This window comes from Epinephelus fuscoguttatus, linkage group LG9 (assembly GCF_011397635.1).
Source record: "Epinephelus fuscoguttatus linkage group LG9, E.fuscoguttatus.final_Chr_v1".
In the NCBI taxonomy this organism is placed as follows: Eukaryota; Metazoa; Chordata; class Actinopteri; order Perciformes; family Serranidae; genus Epinephelus; species Epinephelus fuscoguttatus.
Window position 1 is genome coordinate 7,430,251 of NC_064760.1, and position 21,678 is coordinate 7,451,928.

At 41.1% G+C, this 21,678-nt stretch overlaps 2 protein-coding genes across 2 annotated transcripts; both read right to left on the reverse strand.

Moving 5' to 3' along the window:
• Positions 1-836: 836 nt before the first annotated feature.
• On the reverse strand, positions 837-7,163 carry LOC125894202 (CD209 antigen-like). The gene is made up of 7 exons (XM_049585458.1): positions 7,052-7,163; positions 6,425-6,507; positions 6,126-6,227; positions 4,693-6,001; positions 4,436-4,556; positions 4,163-4,272; positions 837-1,098 (listed from the first exon to the last, which is right to left on the reverse strand). Exons 2-7 carry the CDS (start codon positions 6,486-6,488, stop codon positions 969-971), a joined length of 1,836 nt encoding a protein of 611 aa, XP_049441415.1. The 5' UTR covers positions 6,489-6,507; positions 7,052-7,163; the 3' UTR covers positions 837-968.
• Positions 7,164-11,075: 3,912 nt separating this feature from the next.
• On the reverse strand, positions 11,076-20,368 carry LOC125894184 (CD209 antigen-like). Its single transcript, XM_049585429.1, has 7 exons — positions 20,316-20,368; positions 19,770-19,867; positions 17,678-17,779; positions 16,332-17,138; positions 16,082-16,224; positions 14,760-14,869; positions 11,076-13,245 (listed from the first exon to the last, which is right to left on the reverse strand). The coding sequence occupies exons 2-7, from the start codon at positions 19,840-19,842 to the stop codon at positions 13,110-13,112; spliced, it is 1,371 nt and encodes a 456-aa protein (XP_049441386.1). The 5' UTR covers positions 19,843-19,867; positions 20,316-20,368; the 3' UTR covers positions 11,076-13,109.
• Positions 20,369-21,678: the final 1,310 nt, after the last annotated feature.

Genomic DNA, 21,678 nt, shown 5'->3' on the forward strand with positions numbered 1-21,678 from the left:
TAGAACAACTGTTAAGAGGAGACTGCGCGAATCAGGCCTTCATGGTCAAATAGCTGCTAGGAAACCACTGCTAAGGAGAGGCAACAAGCAGAAGAGATTTGTTTGGGCCAAGAAACACAAGGAATGGACATTAGACCAGTGGAAATCTGTGCTTTGGTCTGATGAGTCCAAATTTGAGATCTTTGGTTCCAACCGCCGTGTCTTTGTGAGACGCAGAAAAGGTGAACGGATGGATTCCACATGCCTGGTTCCCACTGTGAAGCATGGAGGAGGAGGTGTGATGGTGTGGGGGTGTTTTGCTGGTGACACTGTTGGGGATTTATTCAAAATTGAAGGCACACTGAACCAGCATGGCTACCACAGCATCCTGCAGCAACATGCCATCCCATCCGGTTTGCGTTTAGTTGGACGATCATTTATTTTTCAACAGGACAATGACCCCAAACACACCTCCAGGCTGTGTAAGGGCTATTTGACCAAGAAGGAGAGTGATGGAGTGCTGCGGCAGATGACCTGGCCTCCACAGTCACCGGACCTGAACCCAATCGAGATGGTTTGGGGTGAGCTGGACCGCAGAGTGAAGGCAAAGGGGCCAACAAGTGCTAAACACCTCTGGGAACTCCTTCAAGACTGTTGGAAAACCATTTCAGGTGACTACCTCTTGAAGCTCATGGAGAGAATGCCAAGAGTGTGCAAAGCAGTAATCAGAGCAAAGGGTGGCTATTTTGAAGAAACTAGAATATAAAACATGTTTTCAGTTATTTCACCTTTTTTTGTTAAGTACATAACTCCACATGTGTTCATTCATAGTTTTGATGGCTTCAGTGAGAATCTACAATGTAAATAGTCATGAAAATAAAGAAAACGCATTGAATGAGAAGGTGTGTCCAAACTTTTGGCCTGTACTGTATGTAAGAATCAAAGACCAAAGCCACAGACCATCATTGTCTGTGTGAATAATTGTGATGTTATTGTTCACATATGAAGTACTGTTGATGAAAACAGCCATAATCATTCCATCGTCCGTCTGAGTCCTGCATAGCTTTTGCACAGTCCTGCTCCCAGACGTAGCTGTTGGGCTGGTTTTCCGCCCAGAACCTGACAAACAAGATGACAGAGACGGAAACAATTTAGTTTACGATTTCAGATTTTGTTTCTCAGCTGCTTTGTCTGATGTTTCTGACCCAAACTGTGACTGAAAGAACTGTAATCCAGTGTTTCTTTTGATCTAAAGGGTAAAGTCTGTATATATTTTTTTTTTACCTAGACCCTATTTTCCCTTGTTTTTATGTCTTAGGTTCAAGCACAGAATGGGGGGGACAGAGTTGTCTCGCTTTTAATCCACCAAGAAAGGTATTAATAGCACCAAAATGGTGTGTGTATGACAGGACTGCCGGCAGGATGGGGCCACAGGCAGGACAGATGTGATGTTTTCAAGTTTTTGGAGACTTAAAAAGCAGCAGCAGTTAGCGGCTAACTCGAAGAGAAGTGGCCAAAAAGAAAACAATGAGATTCAGGAGCTCCCTACCCTCAGAGCGGAGGACGAGATCAACCACCACATAGCAGAGAAGGTAAATGATCGTCATTGTCATGTTAATCCTATTTTTATTGTTTATAAAGCGCTGTCGATGCGTATGTCATATGTCACACTAAAGGTCGATGTTGTGTTAAACGTCATGCCCATCAAGCCTCTTTTGATTACACGATGCCAGCATAGAGACAGAGCGCAATGTGTCATAATCTGAAAGCCACGCCCCCAAAGGAGAAACGAGGCCCGCTTTCCCCTCGCACTTTCCCCCTCCGTTTCCAGCCTGTTGAGTTTTCCCTAAGTCCAGATGCTGAAACGTTGCTGTGTGGTGGGCTGCACGGCCAATAAAACCCCAGAGCTTAGCTTTTATCAGCTGCCGAGCAGAAAAACGTAACCTTGTAGAACACAAAAGTGGATACAGGCAATAAAATGTGAGGCTTCAACAGGGAAGAAACTGTGGGATCCTGACACTCGGTATGCCTATGTGTGCAGCTAACACTTTGTCAGATCCTTCAAATGTATTTTTTATAGTAACAGTTAACTATATTTATGTATGTTAAGCTAAAGCATTGACAGTATGAATGCAACTTCTGTTATAATTGTGCCCAGTGCTCCACGATTCAAGCAGTCCATTCCAGCGGTCCGCTCTAGCACTTCTATCATCTGCCAGCATGTAGAGACATGTCTCAGAACAACAGGTGTGCCAGTAGTAGGAGCAGGCTGATAGCTGAGGATGCCGAAATACTCATCTTCTTAAAAACTAATCTCAACATCATGTTTTTTCCAAGACGAGCAAGGCAAGGAGAAGGGACACTGGGGTAGACCGGCAATATTAAGCTTATCAATATACCGTTGCCTCTCTGGTAGGCATAGTGTGCTAAAATAATCCTTTGCCATCGTATTATTAGTTAATTATTAGCAAGCTATAGCTAATAATTTTAGCTAGCTAGCTAGCAATTCAGTCGTAGAGACTTGAAGGCGTGGCTGCGGAGGCAGAATGACAGCGGACGAGGGAAGAAGCGGAGGGGAAAGCGGGGCTCTTTTCCCCTTTGGAGGCATGGCTTTCAGATTATGACGCATTGCGCTCTGTCTCTATGCTGTCTGTTATCACACACTGGAGCAAAGTGATGCCGCCGTCATTTGATTCTGCATAAAAATGCAAAGGCAGCATAAAGAAGGGACCTAGTAATAACACTATAGTGCGATCTTTGTGTAAAAAGGGCTTCAGTGACTGATGGGAACAAGAGTTTTTTTAAATTTGAAAAGTCCAGTGGTGAGCGAGAAACAGGCTTGCAGTATGCAAGCAGGCTTAGGTCTTTGTTCAAGGTCCACACAGTTCAATACATTCAACGTCATACTTGCGTTTGGCCGTGTCGTTGAGCTAGTTTCAAAATAAACTTCAAAATAAAGTGCGTTTTTTACAAACTTGACACGTTTGCAAGTCACTTGTGGTCCATTCAGAATGAACACACGACCCATTTTTGGACCAGGAGCCACCAACTGCTTTATTTAAAGATGACAGAAATAAAATAAAACTCACAAAAACCGTCACTGACCCTGGTTTGGTCAAAATAAATCCTTTAAAGAGTAACTACACCCTAAAACCATTTTTTTCAGCTGACAATCATTGTTTCTGGTTGTATCGTAGTGTTACTGACTGATCCTGCTCAAAATCTTCACAGTTTAGTGCAAACTGTTGAAAATCTATATTTTATTTTAAAAATGTGGTATGGAGCGCCCTCTACAGCTTGAAACCTGGTTACTACATTTGAATTTACATTACATTACATTGGAGGCGAATGATTCTTTTTCGAGGCGAATGACGTCACTAACCGTCCATGCTAAAGCCTGCCCTCCTCCCTTTACTCCTCCCCTTACTATAAAACCATTCTGTCCGCGGAGAAAGCCGAGCTTCGGGGGTGTATGTGTGGCCGGGCCGTGAGGGAGGGAGGGATGGATGGATGGATGCGGTGGGCTGCTGCGCGGCTCCCAGAGAGGGAGAAATAGAACCGGCCGCCTTGCCTTCTGCCCGTGTGACACAGTTAGGGGCAGTTTTCCAAGCCACCATCGGCACATGAATATAAGCTCCACTGTCGGCAGGGTGAAAAAAAGTCTAAGTGTGGAGATGGGGAGAAGGGTGAACAGGGGGAAAGAGGCTGAGCTGCAGCCACCTTCCCTTCTGCCCATATGACACAGTTAGGGGCGGTTTTCCAAGCCACCAACGGCACAATAAAAATAAGTCGAAGTGTGGAGTGGAGGAGAGGGACCTCTCTCCCCGCAGCGAGGGACAATCTTCACTCCGCCCCCTTCCTCAGCTCCTTGCCTTCATATTGTATGTAACAGTACAAAACAACTGACGAACTCTACAATTAACCTAAATAGTGATCAAAGTAACAGCAGGAAGCTTTTGTAAAATGTGATTTGGATGAACCTGTTGCATCCAAGATGGGTTTTCCTGATATTTTTCATTTATTTTATGTATTTAACCTTTATTTAACCAGAAAAACCAAGTCAAGCCAATCAAGTCCTGGCCAAGACAGGCAGCAACATAAGTAACAGACAGACTGCCAGTGGTCTAATGATATTTGACGTCATGCTCTCTGGCAGTTAAAAAGTTAAAACTTAAAAACTTACGTTGTAGTGACGGCTGTCCCATCCACCCACATCCATGTCCCCTCTGATTGACTGTCAGTCAGACCAATCCAAGCATCTCGGCCTGTTCTCAGTAAACTGCTGACGAATTGCTGTTGGCGTAGCACGGTGAGAAGACATGGATGATTAAAAAATTACTGTGCAAAATTCGGCGGCATGGTGGTAAAGTGGTTAGCATTGTCACCTCACAGCAAGAGGGTTCCTGGTTCCAAAACATTTTTTTTTTTATCTCTCTTCTTTCTTTCTTTTGCTCACCTGTTCCTCCTTGGTCTCAATGATGACCAGATCTGCTCCTCTTAACTTGCAGTCTTCTCTGCTTTCTGTCCAGGATTTCCGCGTAGTTGACATATAGTAACAGCTTCCGTAACTGATCGCTCTCTTGTTTTAAGGTGTTGTAACTTGCTTGTAATTGGTCTTTCTCATTTTTCAGAGTGTTGAAACTGGTCTTAACTTTGTCTCTTTCAGTTGTCACAGAATTGTAACTTTGCTGCAACTGGTCTTTTTCTCTTTGCAGGCTGTTGTATCTGGTCTGTAACTGGTCTTTCTCATTTTTCAGAGTGTTGAAACTGGCCTTAACTTTGTCTCTTTCAGTTGTCACAGAATTGTAACTTTGCTGCAACTGGTCTTTTTCTCTTTGCAGGCTGTTGTATCTGGTCTGTAACTGGTCTTTCTCATTTTTCAGAGTGTTGAAACTGGCCTTAACTTTGTCTCTTTCAGTTGTCACAGAATTACAACTTTGCTGCAACTGGTCTTTTTCTCTTTGCAGGCTGTTGTATCTGGTCTGTAACTGGTTTTTACTCGCTGCCAGATTATTGTGATTAGTCCGTAACTGATCACTCTCCTGTTTCAAGGTGTTGTAGCTTGCTTGTAACTGGTCTTTCTCGCTTTTCAGAGTGTTGAAACTGGTCTTAACTTTGTCTCTTTCAGTTGTCACAGAATTACAACTTTGCTGCAACTGGTCTTTTTCTCTTTGCAGGTTACTGTATCTGGTCTGTAGCTGGTCTTTCTCATTTTTCAGAGTGTTGAAACTGGCCTTAACTTTGTCTCTTTCAGTTGTCACAAAATTACAACTTTGCTGCAACTGGTCTTTTTCTCTTTGCAGGCTGTTGTATCTGGTCTGTAACTGGTCTTTTTCTCTTTGCAGGCTGTTGTATCTGGTTTGAAACTGGTCTTTACTTGCTGCCAGAGTATCACGATTAGTCTGTAGCCCCGTAAGATTCCTCTGCATGTCATTGTAGCTGGTCCGTAACTGATCGCTCTCTTGTTTTAAGGTGTTGTAACTTGCTTGTAACTGGTCTTTATCATTTTTCAGATTGTTGTAACTGGCTTTAACTTTGTCTCTTTCAGTCGTCACAGAATTACAACTTTGCTGCAGCTGGTCTTTCTCTCTTTGCAGGTTGCTGTAATTGGTCTGTAGCTGGTCTTTACTTGCTGTCAGTTTATTGTGATTTGTCTGCAACCTGTCGAGATTCCTCTGCGTGTCATTATAGCTTATCTGTAGCTGATCTTTGTCTTGTTTCAAGTCGTTGTAACTTTGCTGCAGCTGGTCTTTTTCTCTTTGCAGGTTGCTGTAATTGGTCTGTAGCTGGTCTTTACTTGCTGTCAGTTTATTGTGATTGGTCTGTAACTGATCGCTCTCTTGTTTTAAGTTGTTGTAACTTTGCTGCCACTGGTCTTTTTCTTTCGTCAGGTCAGTCAGTCTGTCGTCTAACTCTTTTCTCTCTGCAGTTAAAGCATCATAACGGCTTTGCAGTTGATCTTCTTCAGTGTTGTAGCTGGCCTGTGTTGGGTCTGCTGACCCAAGATGGCTGAATATCTCATCTGTGAAATGCAAAGAAATTAGAAATATTTGCTTAGATTATTGGATTTTGCACATCAAAAATTAAAACTGGCAGTTGCTAAACACATTATTCACATTTTTAGTGATAACAAATAAATTACTCACAGTAGACAAACTGTCCTATGTTGCCAGCCAACAGGAGAGCACACAGTAATCCAAGACACACTGTCGCACATTTTGAGGGCTTCTTTTTTTTCTGAAAATCTACTAGATAGAGAAACAAAAATAATGAAAGGCAATTTCTACAATTACACACACACACATACAATAGAAGCACCCTCAGAGTTGTTTGGAAACCTAAACATAAAAGAAACAGTCCAAGATCATGGATTATTCTTTGTGTTAGTTGTATCTAATATTCTTAGTAATCTGTCTGTGTGTATGTTTTCAGGTTGATACTGTACCGTCCATTCTGAGGTTCTTATTTATATATGGGTTGTCCTCAATTTCCATTAGATCCATTCTCATAATGGTCTCGCTGTTTATCCTGTAGAAGAGAAATTTAAATGTTGTAAAGCCACACTGTTATCTTATAGATGTAACAGATTAGTCCATGAGAGGCAGGGTTCACCCTGGACAGGTCACCAGACTATTGCAGGGCTGACACATAGAGACAGACAACCATTCACACTCACATTCACACCTACGGACAATTTAGAGTCACCGATTAACCTGCATGTCTTTGGACTGTGGGAGGAAGCTGGAGCACCTGGAGGAAACCCACGCTGCACCACCGTACCACCCAAAGATTAGTCCTTATTTTTAAATCAGTATCACTAACTCAGAAAATAAATTCTTTGTGCTTAACTGTCATATTTACAAGTACTGACTCTCAAAAGAGTTGACATTTATATTAAAATCCTGCTTAAGTAATAAAAACATTGCTGAGATGAAGACTTTAAATTATTTTAGGACTGAGCCAAAATCAAGTCATCTTAAAACAATAATAATCCGTACAAGCACTTTAAATAAAACTCATGTAGAATTATAAAATGTAGTAATCTAAGCTGGGAATAGAAATATGCACTTGCCTTGTGTCAGAGAAGGTAAAAACATCAAAATGATACTGCTGGTTTATGACAAACACAGCAACAGAAGAAATCTTATCAAGTGTTATTTATTGGGCAGAAAACAGGATGTTCCTTTTGCTCATGTCATCAAAAATTTAATTCTGATTAGTCAGAAAAAAAATCTTGACCTCTGTGTCCACATCCTTAGTTCAGATTTCAGGCAATTTTCGGTCAAAATTATTCAAACAAACAAACTAGAATTCACCAGATAAGTTTTGTTATCACAGAGAGGAGGTCATCTCTGAGGCTGCACACTCTCATCTTCTGTGGTTTCTGTTCCCTCTTCCCACAGAGTAACTTTCCACTGAGGTTAAATGAGTGACAGAGATACATGACCGAGATCCATGGTAAGTCATTTTGCAAATTTCAAAAATGCAAACTCAGATGTGTTGAGCTTTCAAGTCTGTACCCTCAACTACCATGAAAGTACCTTGGTTCCTTGCCTGGAGGATTAACTCACAGTACTGTTATGTTGGAAAAATAATAGAGCCACAGAAATGATGTCAAACACATAATACAATCAAGTCTACAGAATCACATGCACATGGATATATCCAAATCAGTTGTCTAAGCAATGAAATCAAAATTAATTTATGCTCCACCTGATTGTGTAAAGACAGTTTTTCAACAGGGCTTTGTTTGTTAAGAGCGTTATCTGTTACTGATGCCATTCACAGGCCTTGTTGCTGCTGAATGGCGTAAAAGGATTATCGTTGATCTACCCTTGTAGACAAATGATTTAGCCTGGCAGTGGTACGAGATTAAAGGCTATGCCAGACTGGAGGTGTTGGGCGTTCCCAGCAATCTGTTTATACAAGTCAATTAACATAGATCTGATGAAGACACAGTTTTGGTTTTAAAACTGGAAAGAGTTTACTCCAGGGTGCTAGAAAGGAGGCTCCGACCAACTGTCAAACCTAGGATTCAGGAGGAGCAATGCGCATTCTGTCTTGGCCGTGGAACAGTGGATCACCTGTTTACCCTTGCGAGGTTGCTGGAGGGGTCGAGTTTGCCCATCCAGTCTACATGTGTTTTGTGGACTTGGAGAAGGCTTACAGCCGCGTCCCTTGTGGGCGGTACTGCCGGTTTTCGGGGGTACCTGGGTCACTGCTGTGGGCCATCCAGGCCTTGTTTGACCAAAGTGAGAGCTGCGTCTGCATACTTGGCATAAAGTCAAACATGTTCTCAGTGGGTATTGGCCTCTGCCAGGGGTGTCCCTTAGCACTGATCCTGTTCGTGATTTTCATGGACAGGATCTTGAGGCGCAGCCGGGGGAGGAAGGAGTATGGTTTGGGAACCTCAGAATTACATCTAAGCTTTTTGCAGATGATGTGTTTCTATTGGCTTCATCACACCGTGACCTCCAGCATGCACTGGGGCGGTTTGCAGCCAAGTGTGAAGTGGTCGAGATGAGAATCAGCACCTCCAAATCTAAGGCCATGGTTCTCTGCTGGAAAACTGTGTGAGATGGATCGGCGGTTTGGTGCGGCATCTGCAGTGATGCAGGTGCTATGCTGGACTGTCATGGTGAAAAAGGGGCTTTCGATTTGCTGGTCCATCTACGTCCCAACCCTCACCCATGGTCATGAGCTCTGGGTATTGACCGAAAGAATGAGATCACGGACAGATGAGATGAGATCCGTGGGGTGGCTGGGCTCAGCCTTAGGAATAAGGTGAGGAGTATCCGGAGTAGAGCCCCTGCTCCTTTGCATTGAAAGGGGTCAGTTGAGGTGGTTCGGGTATTTGATCAGGATGCCTCCTGGGTTCCTCCCGTTAGAGGTGTTCTGGGCACATCCCACTGGTAGGAGGCCCCGGGGCAGACCCAGAACACACTGGAGGGATTACATATCTCATCCGGCATGGGAACACCTTGGGGTCCCCCAGGAGGAGCTGGAAAGCATTGCTGGGGAGAGAGACGTCGGGGGTGCTTTGCTTGGCCTGCTGCCCCTGCGACCCAGCCCCGCATAAGAGGATGAAAACAGATGGATGGATGTTTTTATCCAACTTCTGATTGAAATATTATCTAAATAGGGAGTTTTATTGAGGAGAAATAAAAGAATCATTGACTTGGTAACATAGTTGTTTTCTTAAAATTGTTTTGTTATACATATTTTTAAGTGAAAAGTTCTGCACCACAACTTGTGTAACCCACGTAATCATGAGCCAGTAGTTTGTGTATAACCCAGATAATTGGGAAGGTCACAGTCAAGTCACCAATGTGCTGACGGGAGCAAAGAAGGAAGTGGTATAAAGAATGAAAGTCTGTGAAAGGAGGCAGGGTGGGGCAGTGGATGGGTCAAACAAACTTTTCCACAGATCAGCAGAGCAATAACATATCAAACAATAAAGGATACATATTCACAACATAAGTGTAAAGAGAAAAAAAGATATAAAAGGTGAAAGTACTTTCTAAATGATTTACAATTTGAGAAAAATCACCATTAAGAATAGCAGCAGTGCAGACAAGAGGTGCAAAGATAAAAAGATTATTTAGAAAGATAATTTACAATTTAGTTTAAAAATAAGTCAATACAGGGGGGAGTAGGCAGTGTACAAAAGAAATGTTTTTAGCTTTGACTTAAAAGTGGTCAGAGTCAAGGCTCGTCTAACATCATCTGGAAGGTTATTTCAAGTTTGTGCTGCATGATAACAAAATGCCTCTGTTGATGATATTGATGCAGCTTATATCAATAATGATTTTGCTATTTTCAGCAACTGACAAAAAAAGTATCAAAAGAAATAACACACTTTTGGACCCTTTGCATTGGTTCAGTCCAAACCGTTGCTGATTGCACAGCTGATCCACCGATCGGGGCAGCACAACTCAGTGAGAGAGCGGAGCTTTTCCTCACAGGGCTGAAGTGTCTTGAGTAACAAACAGTCAAATATTCAGCAGTGACTTATTCAGACCTCTACAGACTACTTTGTTTTAGTTTCAATTTTAGGATGGGTTTCTTTTTCAATAAGAGGAAGCATCACTCCGTGTCACTCCGTTCATCCTGCGCTGTGTGCTTTCATTATTACCAGGGGTGGACCAATTTATAACATACGACACAAGAGTATGCAATGTTGAACATTTGGAATGATTTAGGAAAGCTGCAAGGCCGATGTGTTCACTTATAAAATCAACATTTTTTGGTAAATAATCTTGTAAATAGACTTTATTGTGTAAGGACCTTGAGTTTTCCAGGTTTTCCTGTGTTTTTCTTGTTCCATTGTTCTTTCATGTGAGGGTTATGTGACATATGGTGCACAGGCTGTTGTCAGCTACTGAGAGTCACCTGTTAAAGCTGTGTATTAAAATAAACCTCAATTTGAGATAACGGAGGTTAAGCATTTGTAATTTAGAAAATCTGGCTACGCTGGCCAGTTGTGCTAATGAGAATATCCACCACTAGGACCTGTGTGTTAAATAAACAGGTAGATAATAATTAGTTGTTTTGAGGCCATTTCATTCATCCACACTGTCTGGACATTTTTTGCAGTTGTTGGATTTGGAGATGGCCTTGTGAGTATTAAGAATATTGCCCCTCAGCTTTAATATTGTTGATCCAGGCTGAAATGATCCAAATCCTGTTGTGATGTGCTGCCAGGCTGTTTCATTTATACACATTGTTTGCACTTGAAGTTCCTCTAGAAGCCTGCAACTCACTACAAATAAAGGCTATAAAATGATTTCAAAATATTATTTTAATCCCTGTGCATCCCTTTAAAAAACATCCTAATTTATCCCTCGTACACATTTTTGTGTATGTCATATTGGAATTAATGTAACTATTATATGAATGTATCATTTCAAATTATTTTTCTTTTTTCATTCCAACTTCAGTCTTGATCATAAAAATCATTTTCATCATCATTTTTAGGATTTGAACCCTTTGAATTCCAGTTTGATTCACAAATCCCACAACTTTCTTTTAATGAAAAAACACAAGAAGTGAGTTAAAAATAATATAATAAATGCCAAGTGGATTTTTTTTTTTGTTTTTATGGGTTTATCACAGTCTGGTATATGTCAAAGATTAGCAGCAATATGCATTTTGGTTCAGATTTTTAAATTTACACCAAAATTTATCCCTCGTACACAGGATTTTAACCTTTTAAATGCTAGTCTGTGTACAAGAAAACACTTGAAGTTGAATGTTTTTTTCATTTAGAACAGAAGTAAAACTAACCTTGTTTCTGCCCAGAACACTACTAATGGACAAAACACAACATTTACATGTTAGATGTGTGTGTGTGTGTGTGTGTGTGTGTGTGCGTGCGTGTGTGTGACCATATGGATTTTCTTGTCTGCAATTTACACACACACACAAATTTATTTTTCATAAAAAACATATACACTACAGCCTGACATCCCCAACAACAGATTGAGACCATTTTAGTTGAAATATTTTTTTTGCAGCTAGTTGACAGTACAGTAAAAAAAAAAAAAAGTAAAGTAATATATATATATATATATATGTGTGTATATTTTATGGTCTATTGGACACAGGATCAAAATATGTGGTTTCAATGGAAGTCAATGAGCACAAAAATGTGTCTAGGGATAGATAAGGCAGTGTTTTTTTATACAGTGAATTAAAGGGTTAAATTAAAGTTGACCTTGAAATTCCAAAAATATACCGCAAAACACACACCTTTGCCAAAAATCACACCATATGCAGGAACTCAGGCAAAATAATTGCACAGTCAAAACCCAAAATACACAAAAATGTGTATCGGGATGCACAAGTTAAAGTTTCTTCCAATGCCATTTTCTGTCCCGATCCCAGTTGTGCTGTTTTTGATGTATTCTTGTTTTTTGTATGACTTTAAAAATAAGCATAATAGATCTCCTTTAACTTACATGATTAATGCTTTACTTACACATACCCTTCACCATGATGTATAAAGATATCACTTAAAATCCTGTTTCAATCATGTTTGTTCAAACATGTTTTGTTTCTTCTTAACTCTTCTTAACTCTTAACTGTGCAGAGGGATGTGTGATGAAGTGTTTCACTACAAGACTGTTTTCATATTCATCTGCTGGGGGGGCATTTGCAGTTAAACTAAAAAAAAAAAAAATCAATATTTGCACATCCATATTTAGATTCTGTATGTTTCAATCTCAGAGAAGGAGTAGATATATTTCTAATTTACAAGATAACTTGGGTGAAACAGATCAGACATTTTCAGCACATATGTCAGAGTCATTTCTGCCAGTGTCATGTAATCATTACAGTGGTTCAGTAAATCATTAATACAATGCACATTTTGTAACTTACATTATTTGTAATTTTCATTTTCATACGTTAATCACACATATGGCAATTTGCAAACATATGTAACGTGATTCATATTTCATTACATCCAACATTAAGCATCGGCTAAACAGTACATTTATAAAACTGTTAACAATGTTCTGCATCAGAGGCCCTGCACTCAGTGACAATGGCAGAGAGAGTATGTTTGGTTATACTCAACAACTCCTTTGCATGTGAGGGCAGAAACATGAGCAATCTTACGAAACATCTAGCAAAATTGCGCTATGTATAGACAGAGAAATGCACCGTTTTTGACCACCTAGCTCATTGTTCGTCTCCCGTTACCCCGTTCACCTCGAGTATGTCCTAGTCTATAGTAGTAATTTATTCAGGTTTCTGCGTTTTTCCTTATCCACTGTGAGGGCCCAGGGACAGAGGGATGTCATGTGCTGTAAAACCCTCTGAGGTAAATTGTGATTTGCGATATTGGGCTCTATATACAAAATTAAAAAGTGAAATTAAATTCCAAACAATGCTGTAGCAGGATGTTAAGTTATATAATGCACTTACATACATAGAAAATGCAATGTTAATTCTGTTCTTAATTTGTTTCATTTTTTTGTATTAATAAAAAAACAAAAGAGCCAATAAGAGTACAGCACCAGATCGATAAGCAGTATCGGTAAGAGTGGTAGTATTGGTAGAATCCGAACGATACCCATCCCTAGTTAGGACCACAGTCCAAAGCCACTGTGTAAATAACTGTGATCTCATTTCTCACAGATCCACAACTGTTGAGAAAAACAGCCGTCATCGTTCCATTCTCCCATTCCCACTGATTTCTGCACAATTTCCCCACAGTCCTGGTTCCCGTTGAAGCTGTTGGGCTGCCCGGGTTGCCAGAACCTGATGGACAAGATTACAGAGACAGAAACAATTAACTCCTCTCTCAGATGCTCAGTTTTTGTTTCTCAGCTGCTCTGACTGTTGTTTCTGACTCAGACTGTGATTGAAGGATTTTTTGATTTAGTCTCATTTGCATAGGAGACAGTGTAGAGCCCTCATGTTATCTTTTAAACCGCCTCCATCGCCACCTCTGTGTGTTTTGAAATACATCCACACAGTGTATGTGAATGTCTCTGCAGACGCCGCTGTGCAGGGCCTTAGTTTGACAGTTCATCACCTCCTGACAGAGCAGACCACATCGAGCTGAATGTGCTGTACTTTGTGGTAAAATGAATTCAAAATCTTCCTCCACATTTTGTAATAATGCATTATTTCATGAGGGAGCGAAACCAAAATTAATTTTGACATTTACTGGATTTCAGTTCACATAAGATTATTATTATGTGACCTCTGTCTTCTACAAAATACGAGGTTAAAATCACCACTGACCCGTGATATTAACTGCCTAATGACTGTTGGCTGTTTTACAGGTTACTGACAGCTTTTCTAAAATACAATAAAAAGATCTCAACAGTGAGAGAAATGGAAAATTAAAGAGCTGCAGGTTTCCTCAGTACAGGAAAGGTGATACGGCTGTATGTGCTCTGTGCTGCTGTCCCTACTCCTTCCACTCTAGATCTGCCCAGGTGTGCTGCATTGCGTAACGAGGTGCAGCGCACCTGACATGGAGGAGGTGCTGAAGAGTTGCAGTGCTAGCAGCAGAGGAGAGAGGCCTCTGGTGTGGGGCAACACATTCTCACTCCGGCCTCGTCACATATTGACGTTTTAGTCATGAACGTTCTACGTCCACATACGACATGCAAGGTACCCTGGGTGTGGTGGTTGTTGATGTTCTGGGACACTGTGTCAAGTTCTCCTCTTTTGAGAAACACACTTGGTTGGGTTCAGGACTAAAGAACAGGGTTTGGCTTTAGAATCTTACAGGACACGAACACCGCTCTCTCGGGTGAAAGTCCGTGTTTGTTGGACCCGTCCACCACCCCTTTCACCTGCTCCACTCAGACTTTCGCCTACTTAACTCGTCTCCTTGTCCCGCCACGTTTCCATCTGACGCTGCCAGGTGCTGTTAAACTATAACGGCAAATGTCATATCATGCCGATGTTAAAGGACGACTTTTTTTTTGTTGGTTTCTGACGCTGCAAGTCACTGCCCAAGTGAGACCAGGTTCTGTGATCCTGCTGCCTCGCAGCCTTATGTGGTCATTTTGGGTCAGTGATGGAGTTTTGTTAGCCCCATGGGGCCATCCAAGGGTGGGGCGTAACAAAACGGGGCTTGTCCAGGACACCACATCCATGAGGTGAAGTACATGTTTTGTGTGTACCATGTAGCCATTGTTTGGGTATAGAGGTCATCTCTAAAAGATGATTAATTAAGGAACCTGTCCACTCGTTATGTCTGATGTCCTGAGTTTATGGTATAGTTTAGGTCGTACACTCTAGCTGTTAAAACTTACCCTGTCGTGAGTGGGGTCCCGTCCACCCACATCCAAGTCCCCTCCTCAAGACTGTCAGTCAGACCAATCCAGGCATTTTGGTCTACTTGCAGTAACCCGTTAACAAATTCCTGTTAATGTAGCACAGACAGAAGACAGGAATGATTAAAAGACAAATACTCTTTGAAAAATCTGAGTTTTTAGACAGATAGATAGATAGATAGAAATCATGTGATATTGGGTTACGAATGACTTGAATCAAATTGAATACAGGTGCAGTAACACAGGAACTAAGTCATAAGGAAATGAGCTGATAATTCTGTGCACATAATGACTGTTTAGATTTTAAGATGATGGACGGGAGTAAATAAGAATGCGACCTCTGTAAGGAGGTAGTTTGGGGTGGTGGATGAATCAAAAAATAAAGAGAAGACGGGGGATCAGAACTGTGTGCACTCTGAGTAATTTTAAGTTATGTTGTCACCATGTTTCTTTTCTGATACCTAACCACACTAACTCTGTTTGCCTAAACCTTACCTCTGTAACTTCACATTAAATATGTAACTTTACATAATGTTCTTTGTGGGGTGAATGAGGTTATGTAGAGATCATGTTTTGAGTTAAAACACCTGAGTTTGGTGGGTGAAACCCTCCTGAAAAAGCTGCGAAGGGTTGGTAAAAACACCTGGGATCAATGGCTCAAATGTCACAGAGTAATGTTGTGAAGGGCTGGTAAAAACACCAAGGCTCGATGACTCAAATGCCACTGAGATCATTTTTGGTGGCAGAAAAGTTTCTGGAAAAGCAGGGACAGTCACTGAAAAACACCACGAAAGGTTTGTGGACACACTCGGGATCTAAGACTCAAACGCCACTGAGAAACACTGCAACCGGTTGGTAAAAATACCTGCAATTGATGGCCTCAAACACTGAGAAACACTGCAAAGGGTCGCTACAAAAACCTGGAATCGATGGTGCAAATGTTACTGAGAAATGTTGCAAAGGGTCGGTAAAAACACACGGGACTGATGGCTCAAACACCACTGAGAAACACTGCGAAGGGTAAGAAAAACACCTGCTTAAACGCCACATGGAAACTATAACTAACGCTACTTTGCGTTAAGCACTAAATGTCATTCCTGGGGTGCAAATTCGTAGCCGTTGTACGAGGATATGTTGTTCTGACCATTTTGTTTTTTGCTTGTGACACATTGCTTGTGACAGATTTCTTTACATGGTCATTACATAGCCAACACCGCTACATGAAAACAGTAAAAGACAAAATGTTTTTGAACTCTCCCATTTTATTCTCTTTCTCTTCTTTACTCCTTCCTCTTCCTTACCTGTTCCTCTCTGCTGTCTATGACAACCAGATCGGCACCCTCTGCAATGCAGGCGTTTCTGCTCATCGTCCAGTTTCTCGTCAAAGTTGAGACAAAGTAACAACTGATGTCAAACTTCCTCCAGCCCGCCTGGCAGGGTTTAGCTGCGAATTGAAAACATGAAGATGGACAAAATATCACCAAAAGGTTTTTACCAAAAGTTAGCCTAACACCTGTGTATTAAATCAAACTGTAATGACAAACATCTTACCTGTTAATTTGTTGATCTTCCTCTCTAACTGATCTCTGATTGTGACCAAACTGCTGTAATTGGTCTGTAACTGCTGATTTTCCCTCCTCAGAGTATTATAACGGGTTTGCAGCTGTTGTTTGTCTTTCCACAGTGAAGTGTAGCTGATGTCAAGGAGATTTTTACTTCTGCTTAGTGTGTCGTAGTTTCTTTGCAGCTGGTCGTTGTTCCTTTTTAGTGAAGTGTAATTGTTCTGTAACTGATCTCTGTTTGCTCTCAGCGTCAAGGACGTAGTCAGTAGCTCATCTCTTTCTCTCTGCAGTTTACTGTATGTGTTCTGTAGCACTTTGTTACTTGATGTCAGTTCATTGTGATTTGTCTGTAACCTGTCGAGATTCATCTGCATGTCATAACAGCTTCTCTGTAGTTGATTTTTGCTTTGGCTTAAGTCTTTGTAACTTTTCTGCCACTGGTCTCTTTCTTTCTGCAGGTTGCTGTAATTGGTCTGTAGCTGGTCATAGCTCACTGTCAGATTATTGTGACTTGTCTGTAACTGATCATTCTCCTGTTTCAAGGTGTTGTAACTTGCTTGTAACTGGTCCCATTCATTTTTTAGATTGTTAAAACTGGCCTTGAACTCATCTGTTTCGGCAGTCAAAGAATCGTAACTTTGCTGCAACTGGTCTTTTTCTGTCGTCAGGTCAGTCAGTCTGTCCTCTAACTCTTTTCTCTCTGCAGTTAAAGCATCATAATGGCTCTGCAGTTGATCTCCTTGAATGTAGCTGGCCTGTGTTGGGTCTGCTGACCGGTGATGGCTGACTATCTCATCTGTGAAATGCAAAGAAATGAAAAAGATGTGCTTAGCTCAGTGGTTCTGAAAGGTGTGCCGTGATGCCAAACTAGGTGTGCCGTGGGATTTTTTGATACCCTGACTTCATTATTGTAATATTCAAGTTGGCCTATACAAAAAGTTATGAATGAATTTTTGACTGTATCAGAGAGCTTAAGATGGATCGGCAGATTGGTGCGGCTTCTGCAGTGATGCGACTGCTGCACCGGTCAGTCGTGGGGAGGGAGCTGAGCTTGAAGGCAAAGCTTTCGGTTTACTGGTCCATCAACATCCCAACCCTCACCTATGGTTATGAACTCTGGGTAATGACCCAAAGAGGAGCACAGACATCTGGAGGGAGCTCGGAGTAGAGCCGCTGCCCCTTCAGTTGAGGTGGTTCGGGCATCATACAAATCTCGTCTGGCTTGGGAATGCCTTGGGGTCCCCCAGGAGGAGCTACATCGTCTTGTTTCTCAAACAGTCAACAGTTGCTAAATACATTATTCATATTTTTAGTGTTAACAAATAAATCACTTACAGTAGATAAACTGTCCGATGTTGCCAGCCAACAGGAGAGCACACAGTAATCCAAGACACATGGTCACACATCTAGAGGGCTTCTTTCCTCTATGAATATCCACTAAATCAGAAGAGAACAGTTAAACATGCAGGGCTGCCTGTTCACCAGATTCTGCCTGTGAGACAGAAGCATCCTCATAGCTCTTCAGAAACCCAAATATAAATCTTCTATGAAATACCTGTACAATACAAAGCAGCACAAATTGCTTTTATATGAAAATGAATATTTCTTCCGAATTGAAGTCGATCAACAGGTTAGTTTTAAAAAGCAACTGCCAGAAGTTGTATGTTTTTGCAAACCATGAATATGTTTGTAGTTATTCTGTAGCAGATACGTTGAAACTTTACATTTATATTTTGGCACAAAAACCACTTGTACCGTTTTTCCACTGTCACTCTTGGCTGCGCTCAGTAAAGCCATGCCGTTCCGATTTGTTTTTGTACTGTCAGTTTTAGTGATGGGGAGTCCGGCTCTTTTCAAAGATTCGGCTCTTTTGGCTCAGCTCTCTTGAAGAGCTGACTCACTTCATTTAGTATCACTCGGAGCCTTCTATTTTAGCATATTTAAGCACTTATGAACGTTTTTTGTGTTGGTAAGCAATTTTTCATTCAGTGTTTTCAAAAAAGCCTCATTTTTATGCTTTTTTTTCATTACAAAAAAAAAACCCCACAGTGCTCTCTCCCCTCCAGTTGCACAGATAGGTGGGCAGTTCTAGGATGTCTGTGCAGGTTTGTTGTTGACCCTGTTCTGGTGGATATTTTCATTTTACAAATTCTGCACTCACCTCTGCAGTCTCCAATATCATTGACGTGCTTGCATTTAAATCCGGCTCCCCCGTCTCTTTGTCACACTGTGTGTACCTGGCCTGTACCACTACACTCAGTCTTTGGAGCGTCTGCCCCCTTCCTTCTTTCACATAATGGTATGATCCTAGACTGTCCTCGCATGTGATTGGCCGCATGGTGTGTCAATCAAAATAAAGTCCCGCCCCTGCTTACATGGATTCTCAGCAGAGCTAAGCAGCAGTAGCTCAAGATTCGGTTCTCCCCAACAGGAGTTGGCTCCTCTAGTTTGCTACAAAGAGAGCCGACTCGTTTGCGAATGACACATCACTAGTCAGTTTAGACACACTGAACCCGCCAAGCTGTGCCAGAGATGGACCTTCCCCAGAGTAGGTCCAAAAGCAGGTAGTGGTGACATCTTGCCGACCGCAGCCAACCCCAGAAGCCACCCTTTCTCCCCTCAAACAGGCCGTGTGTGTTGCGAGACTCTACTCACCTATGTCTGCAGGAGACCAGAGAGACAGGTGTTTTGAAAAGTCTCTGAGTGTTCAGCTCTCAGTATGGCTGTCGCTTCGAATTGAATCTCTGTGGTTTGGAGTTTAGTTTTTACTTTAGATATCTGCTTTATTTTACTTTTTCATATTCGCTATCATGGTTTATGGTGGCACAATCATGGCTAAAGAAGCCGTCAATGTCTTTGTAAAAACAAACAAACAAAAAAAAAACTTTTTGTGACACTTTATTCAGTGGATAAAACCCACATTTGTTGTCTAAAAAGCCGCTGTAAAAACAACAATGACTCACTAAAAACCAACCAGTTTTGTTTGTTGGTCTTAAACAGTGTTCTGCAACTTGGCAGGTGTCTTGCCTACGTGTTGCACTATCCGTTATCCCCTCCTCTGCCTCTTGCTGATTAAGTCAGCTCATGTACTTAATCGCTTTAGAAATGTTGATATGATAGGTGTGAGACTACAAGCGCAGATTTTGGGGGGACACAGTAGAAATGTGCATTTTCCCTCCGCCAGTATAAGATCATAAAATCACAGAGGACTTTAATTTTGAAAAAAAAAAAAAAATTGAAGATATTTCCACCATAAGATGTAGAAAAACATTTTTATGATGTATTCATTCATGGATTGCAGAAACATACAACAAACATTTTCTTCTGGAGACTGGGCTGCCAAAGCAAATGGATTACACTTTATGTTAGCTGTGCCCAATATTCTCAATATTCTATGTGTCTGTAAATTTTCAGGTTTATACTGAACCTTTGGTAACGAGGCCCTCCAATGTGAGGTTCCTATTTATATATACGTCGTCGTCGATTTCCATCATGTCCATTCTGATAACGATCTCACAGTTATTCCTGTAAAGAGAGGACATTTATAGATGTTTGTAAAGTAACAAATACACTAACATATCAGCATAAGTTAGTCCATAAGACTTTTTAAAACTCTTTAAAACAGTATTTATAAGTATGCTACAATGAATTATTCATGCGTACTTGTGCTTGATTAAGTTTTATTTTAGTTACATTAAAACCCAGCTTAATGACCACAAACATTGCTCATAACATTAAAAACCATAACATTTTTTGGAAAAGATCAAGCCTTAAATCCATAACATCATTTGTGGTTTGCCTTTTGGAGCATGCGCAAAATTTTCTTGATGTAATCTGTGTATTTAACTTTTAATTAGATCATTTCTTATTTTAATCTGCCCAAAAACTATGAATAAATGAGTTCGTTGAATGTGCAGAAAATGTACAGATAAATATTCAATAATATTCAAATAGCCTCTAAATGCGCACTTACCTCGGAGAAGGTACAAAGACGTCTGTATCAGCAGGATAATGTTCACATGAAGATGTTCATGCAGCATATATATTGTGCAGAAAACAGGATGCTCCTTTTGCTCATGTCATCAGAACATCTGATGTAAACTCAGTTCTGATTGGTCTGGAAAAATCTTGACCTGTACGTTCACATCCTCAGTTCACATTTCAGGTAATTTTCGGCCAACTTTATTCAAACCAGCAAACTGGATTTCACCAGAGAAGTGGAGTTATCACAGAGAGGAGGTTATCTCTCAGGCTGCAGACCTTTATCTTCTGTGGTTTCTGTTCCCTCTTCCCACAGATTAACTTCCCACTGAGGTTAAATGAGTAACAGCGCTACATGACCGAGATAAAAGGTGAGACGTATTGCAAAATTTCAAAATGCAAACTTTGTTGTGCTTATTCCAGGTCTGTAGCTACAAATACCATGAAAGTATCTTGGTGCATTGACTGGAGGATTACGGGGTTCCCAGGTGTTGTATTGGACAACATTTCAAAACCTTTCCAGGACTTTTCAAGGACCTATGATACATTTTCCGTGACACGGAGCAGTACAGCTCCAGGAGAGAGGAAGTGACAGCCGATGTTTTTTTTTGGCTGGATAATAAAATAAAAAGAGAACGCTCTGTACCTTCAAACTACCATGCTCTACTTTCACAGCGGTTTAAACAAAAGGAACGACCTACTGTCATCGTCAAACTCTGGTTTCATCACCATCCTCATCCTTTTCAAGCTCAGTGCTGCTTTTGCCACCATTAACCATTCACTTATTCACTTTCCCAGGTTCTCCACGACCATGGGGACTCCTGTGTTTAATTCACAGTATTGTTGTGTTGGCAGAATAATAGAGCCACAGAAATGATGTCAAACACATACAATCAAGTCGACAAAATCACACACTCATGGAAACATTTAAAACAGTTGTCTCAGTGATGAAATAAAAATTAATTTATGCTCCGCCTGATTGTGTAAAGACAGTTTTTCAACAGGGGCTTTGTTTGTTAAGAACGTTATCTGTTACTGATGCCATTCACAGGCCTTGTTGCTGCTGAATGGCGTAAAATGGATTATCGTTGATCTACCCTTGTAGACAAATGATTTTGCCTGGCAGTGGTACAAGATTTAAAGCCGTGCCAAATTGGAGGTGTGCCCAGCAGGCTGTTCATACGGGTCAACTCACATGTGTCTGTTGGACTGAAGACACACTTTTTGGTTGATTATTTGTATCCAAATTCTGAAATAACATCTCAGTGCAGTTTTGCTGAGGATAAAAAAGGAGTTGCTGACTTGATGACACACTGTTTAGCCCTACATTTAACATTCATAAGCAGTAAACGTTA

What these genes read in the sequence shown, in the direction of transcription:
- LOC125894202 (XM_049585458.1), bottom strand. Translation starts at nt 6,488, where the DNA reads ATGAGAATGGATCTAATGGAAATTGAGGACAACCCATATATAAATAAG. An exon ending in CATAGGACAGTTTGTCTACT is followed by an intron (nt 6,002 to 6,125) that starts GTGAGTAATTTA and finishes TGCATTTCACAG; the next exon opens with ATGAGATATTCAGCCATCTT. An exon ending in TTGAGACCAAGGAGGAACAG is followed by an intron (nt 4,273 to 4,435) that starts GTGAGCAAAAGA and finishes CTACGCCAACAG; the next exon opens with CAATTCGTCAGCAGTTTACT.
- LOC125894184 (XM_049585429.1), bottom strand. Translation starts at nt 19,842, where the DNA reads ATGGACATGATGGAAATCGACGACGACGTATATATAAATAGGAACCTC. An exon ending in TAGACAGCAGAGAGGAACAG is followed by an intron (nt 14,870 to 16,081) that starts GTAAGGAAGAGG and finishes CTACATTAACAG; the next exon opens with GAATTTGTTAACGGGTTACT. An exon ending in GGGACCCCACTCACGACAGG is followed by an intron (nt 13,246 to 14,759) that starts GTAAGTTTTAAC and finishes CTTGTCCATCAG; the next exon opens with GTTCTGGCAACCCGGGCAGC.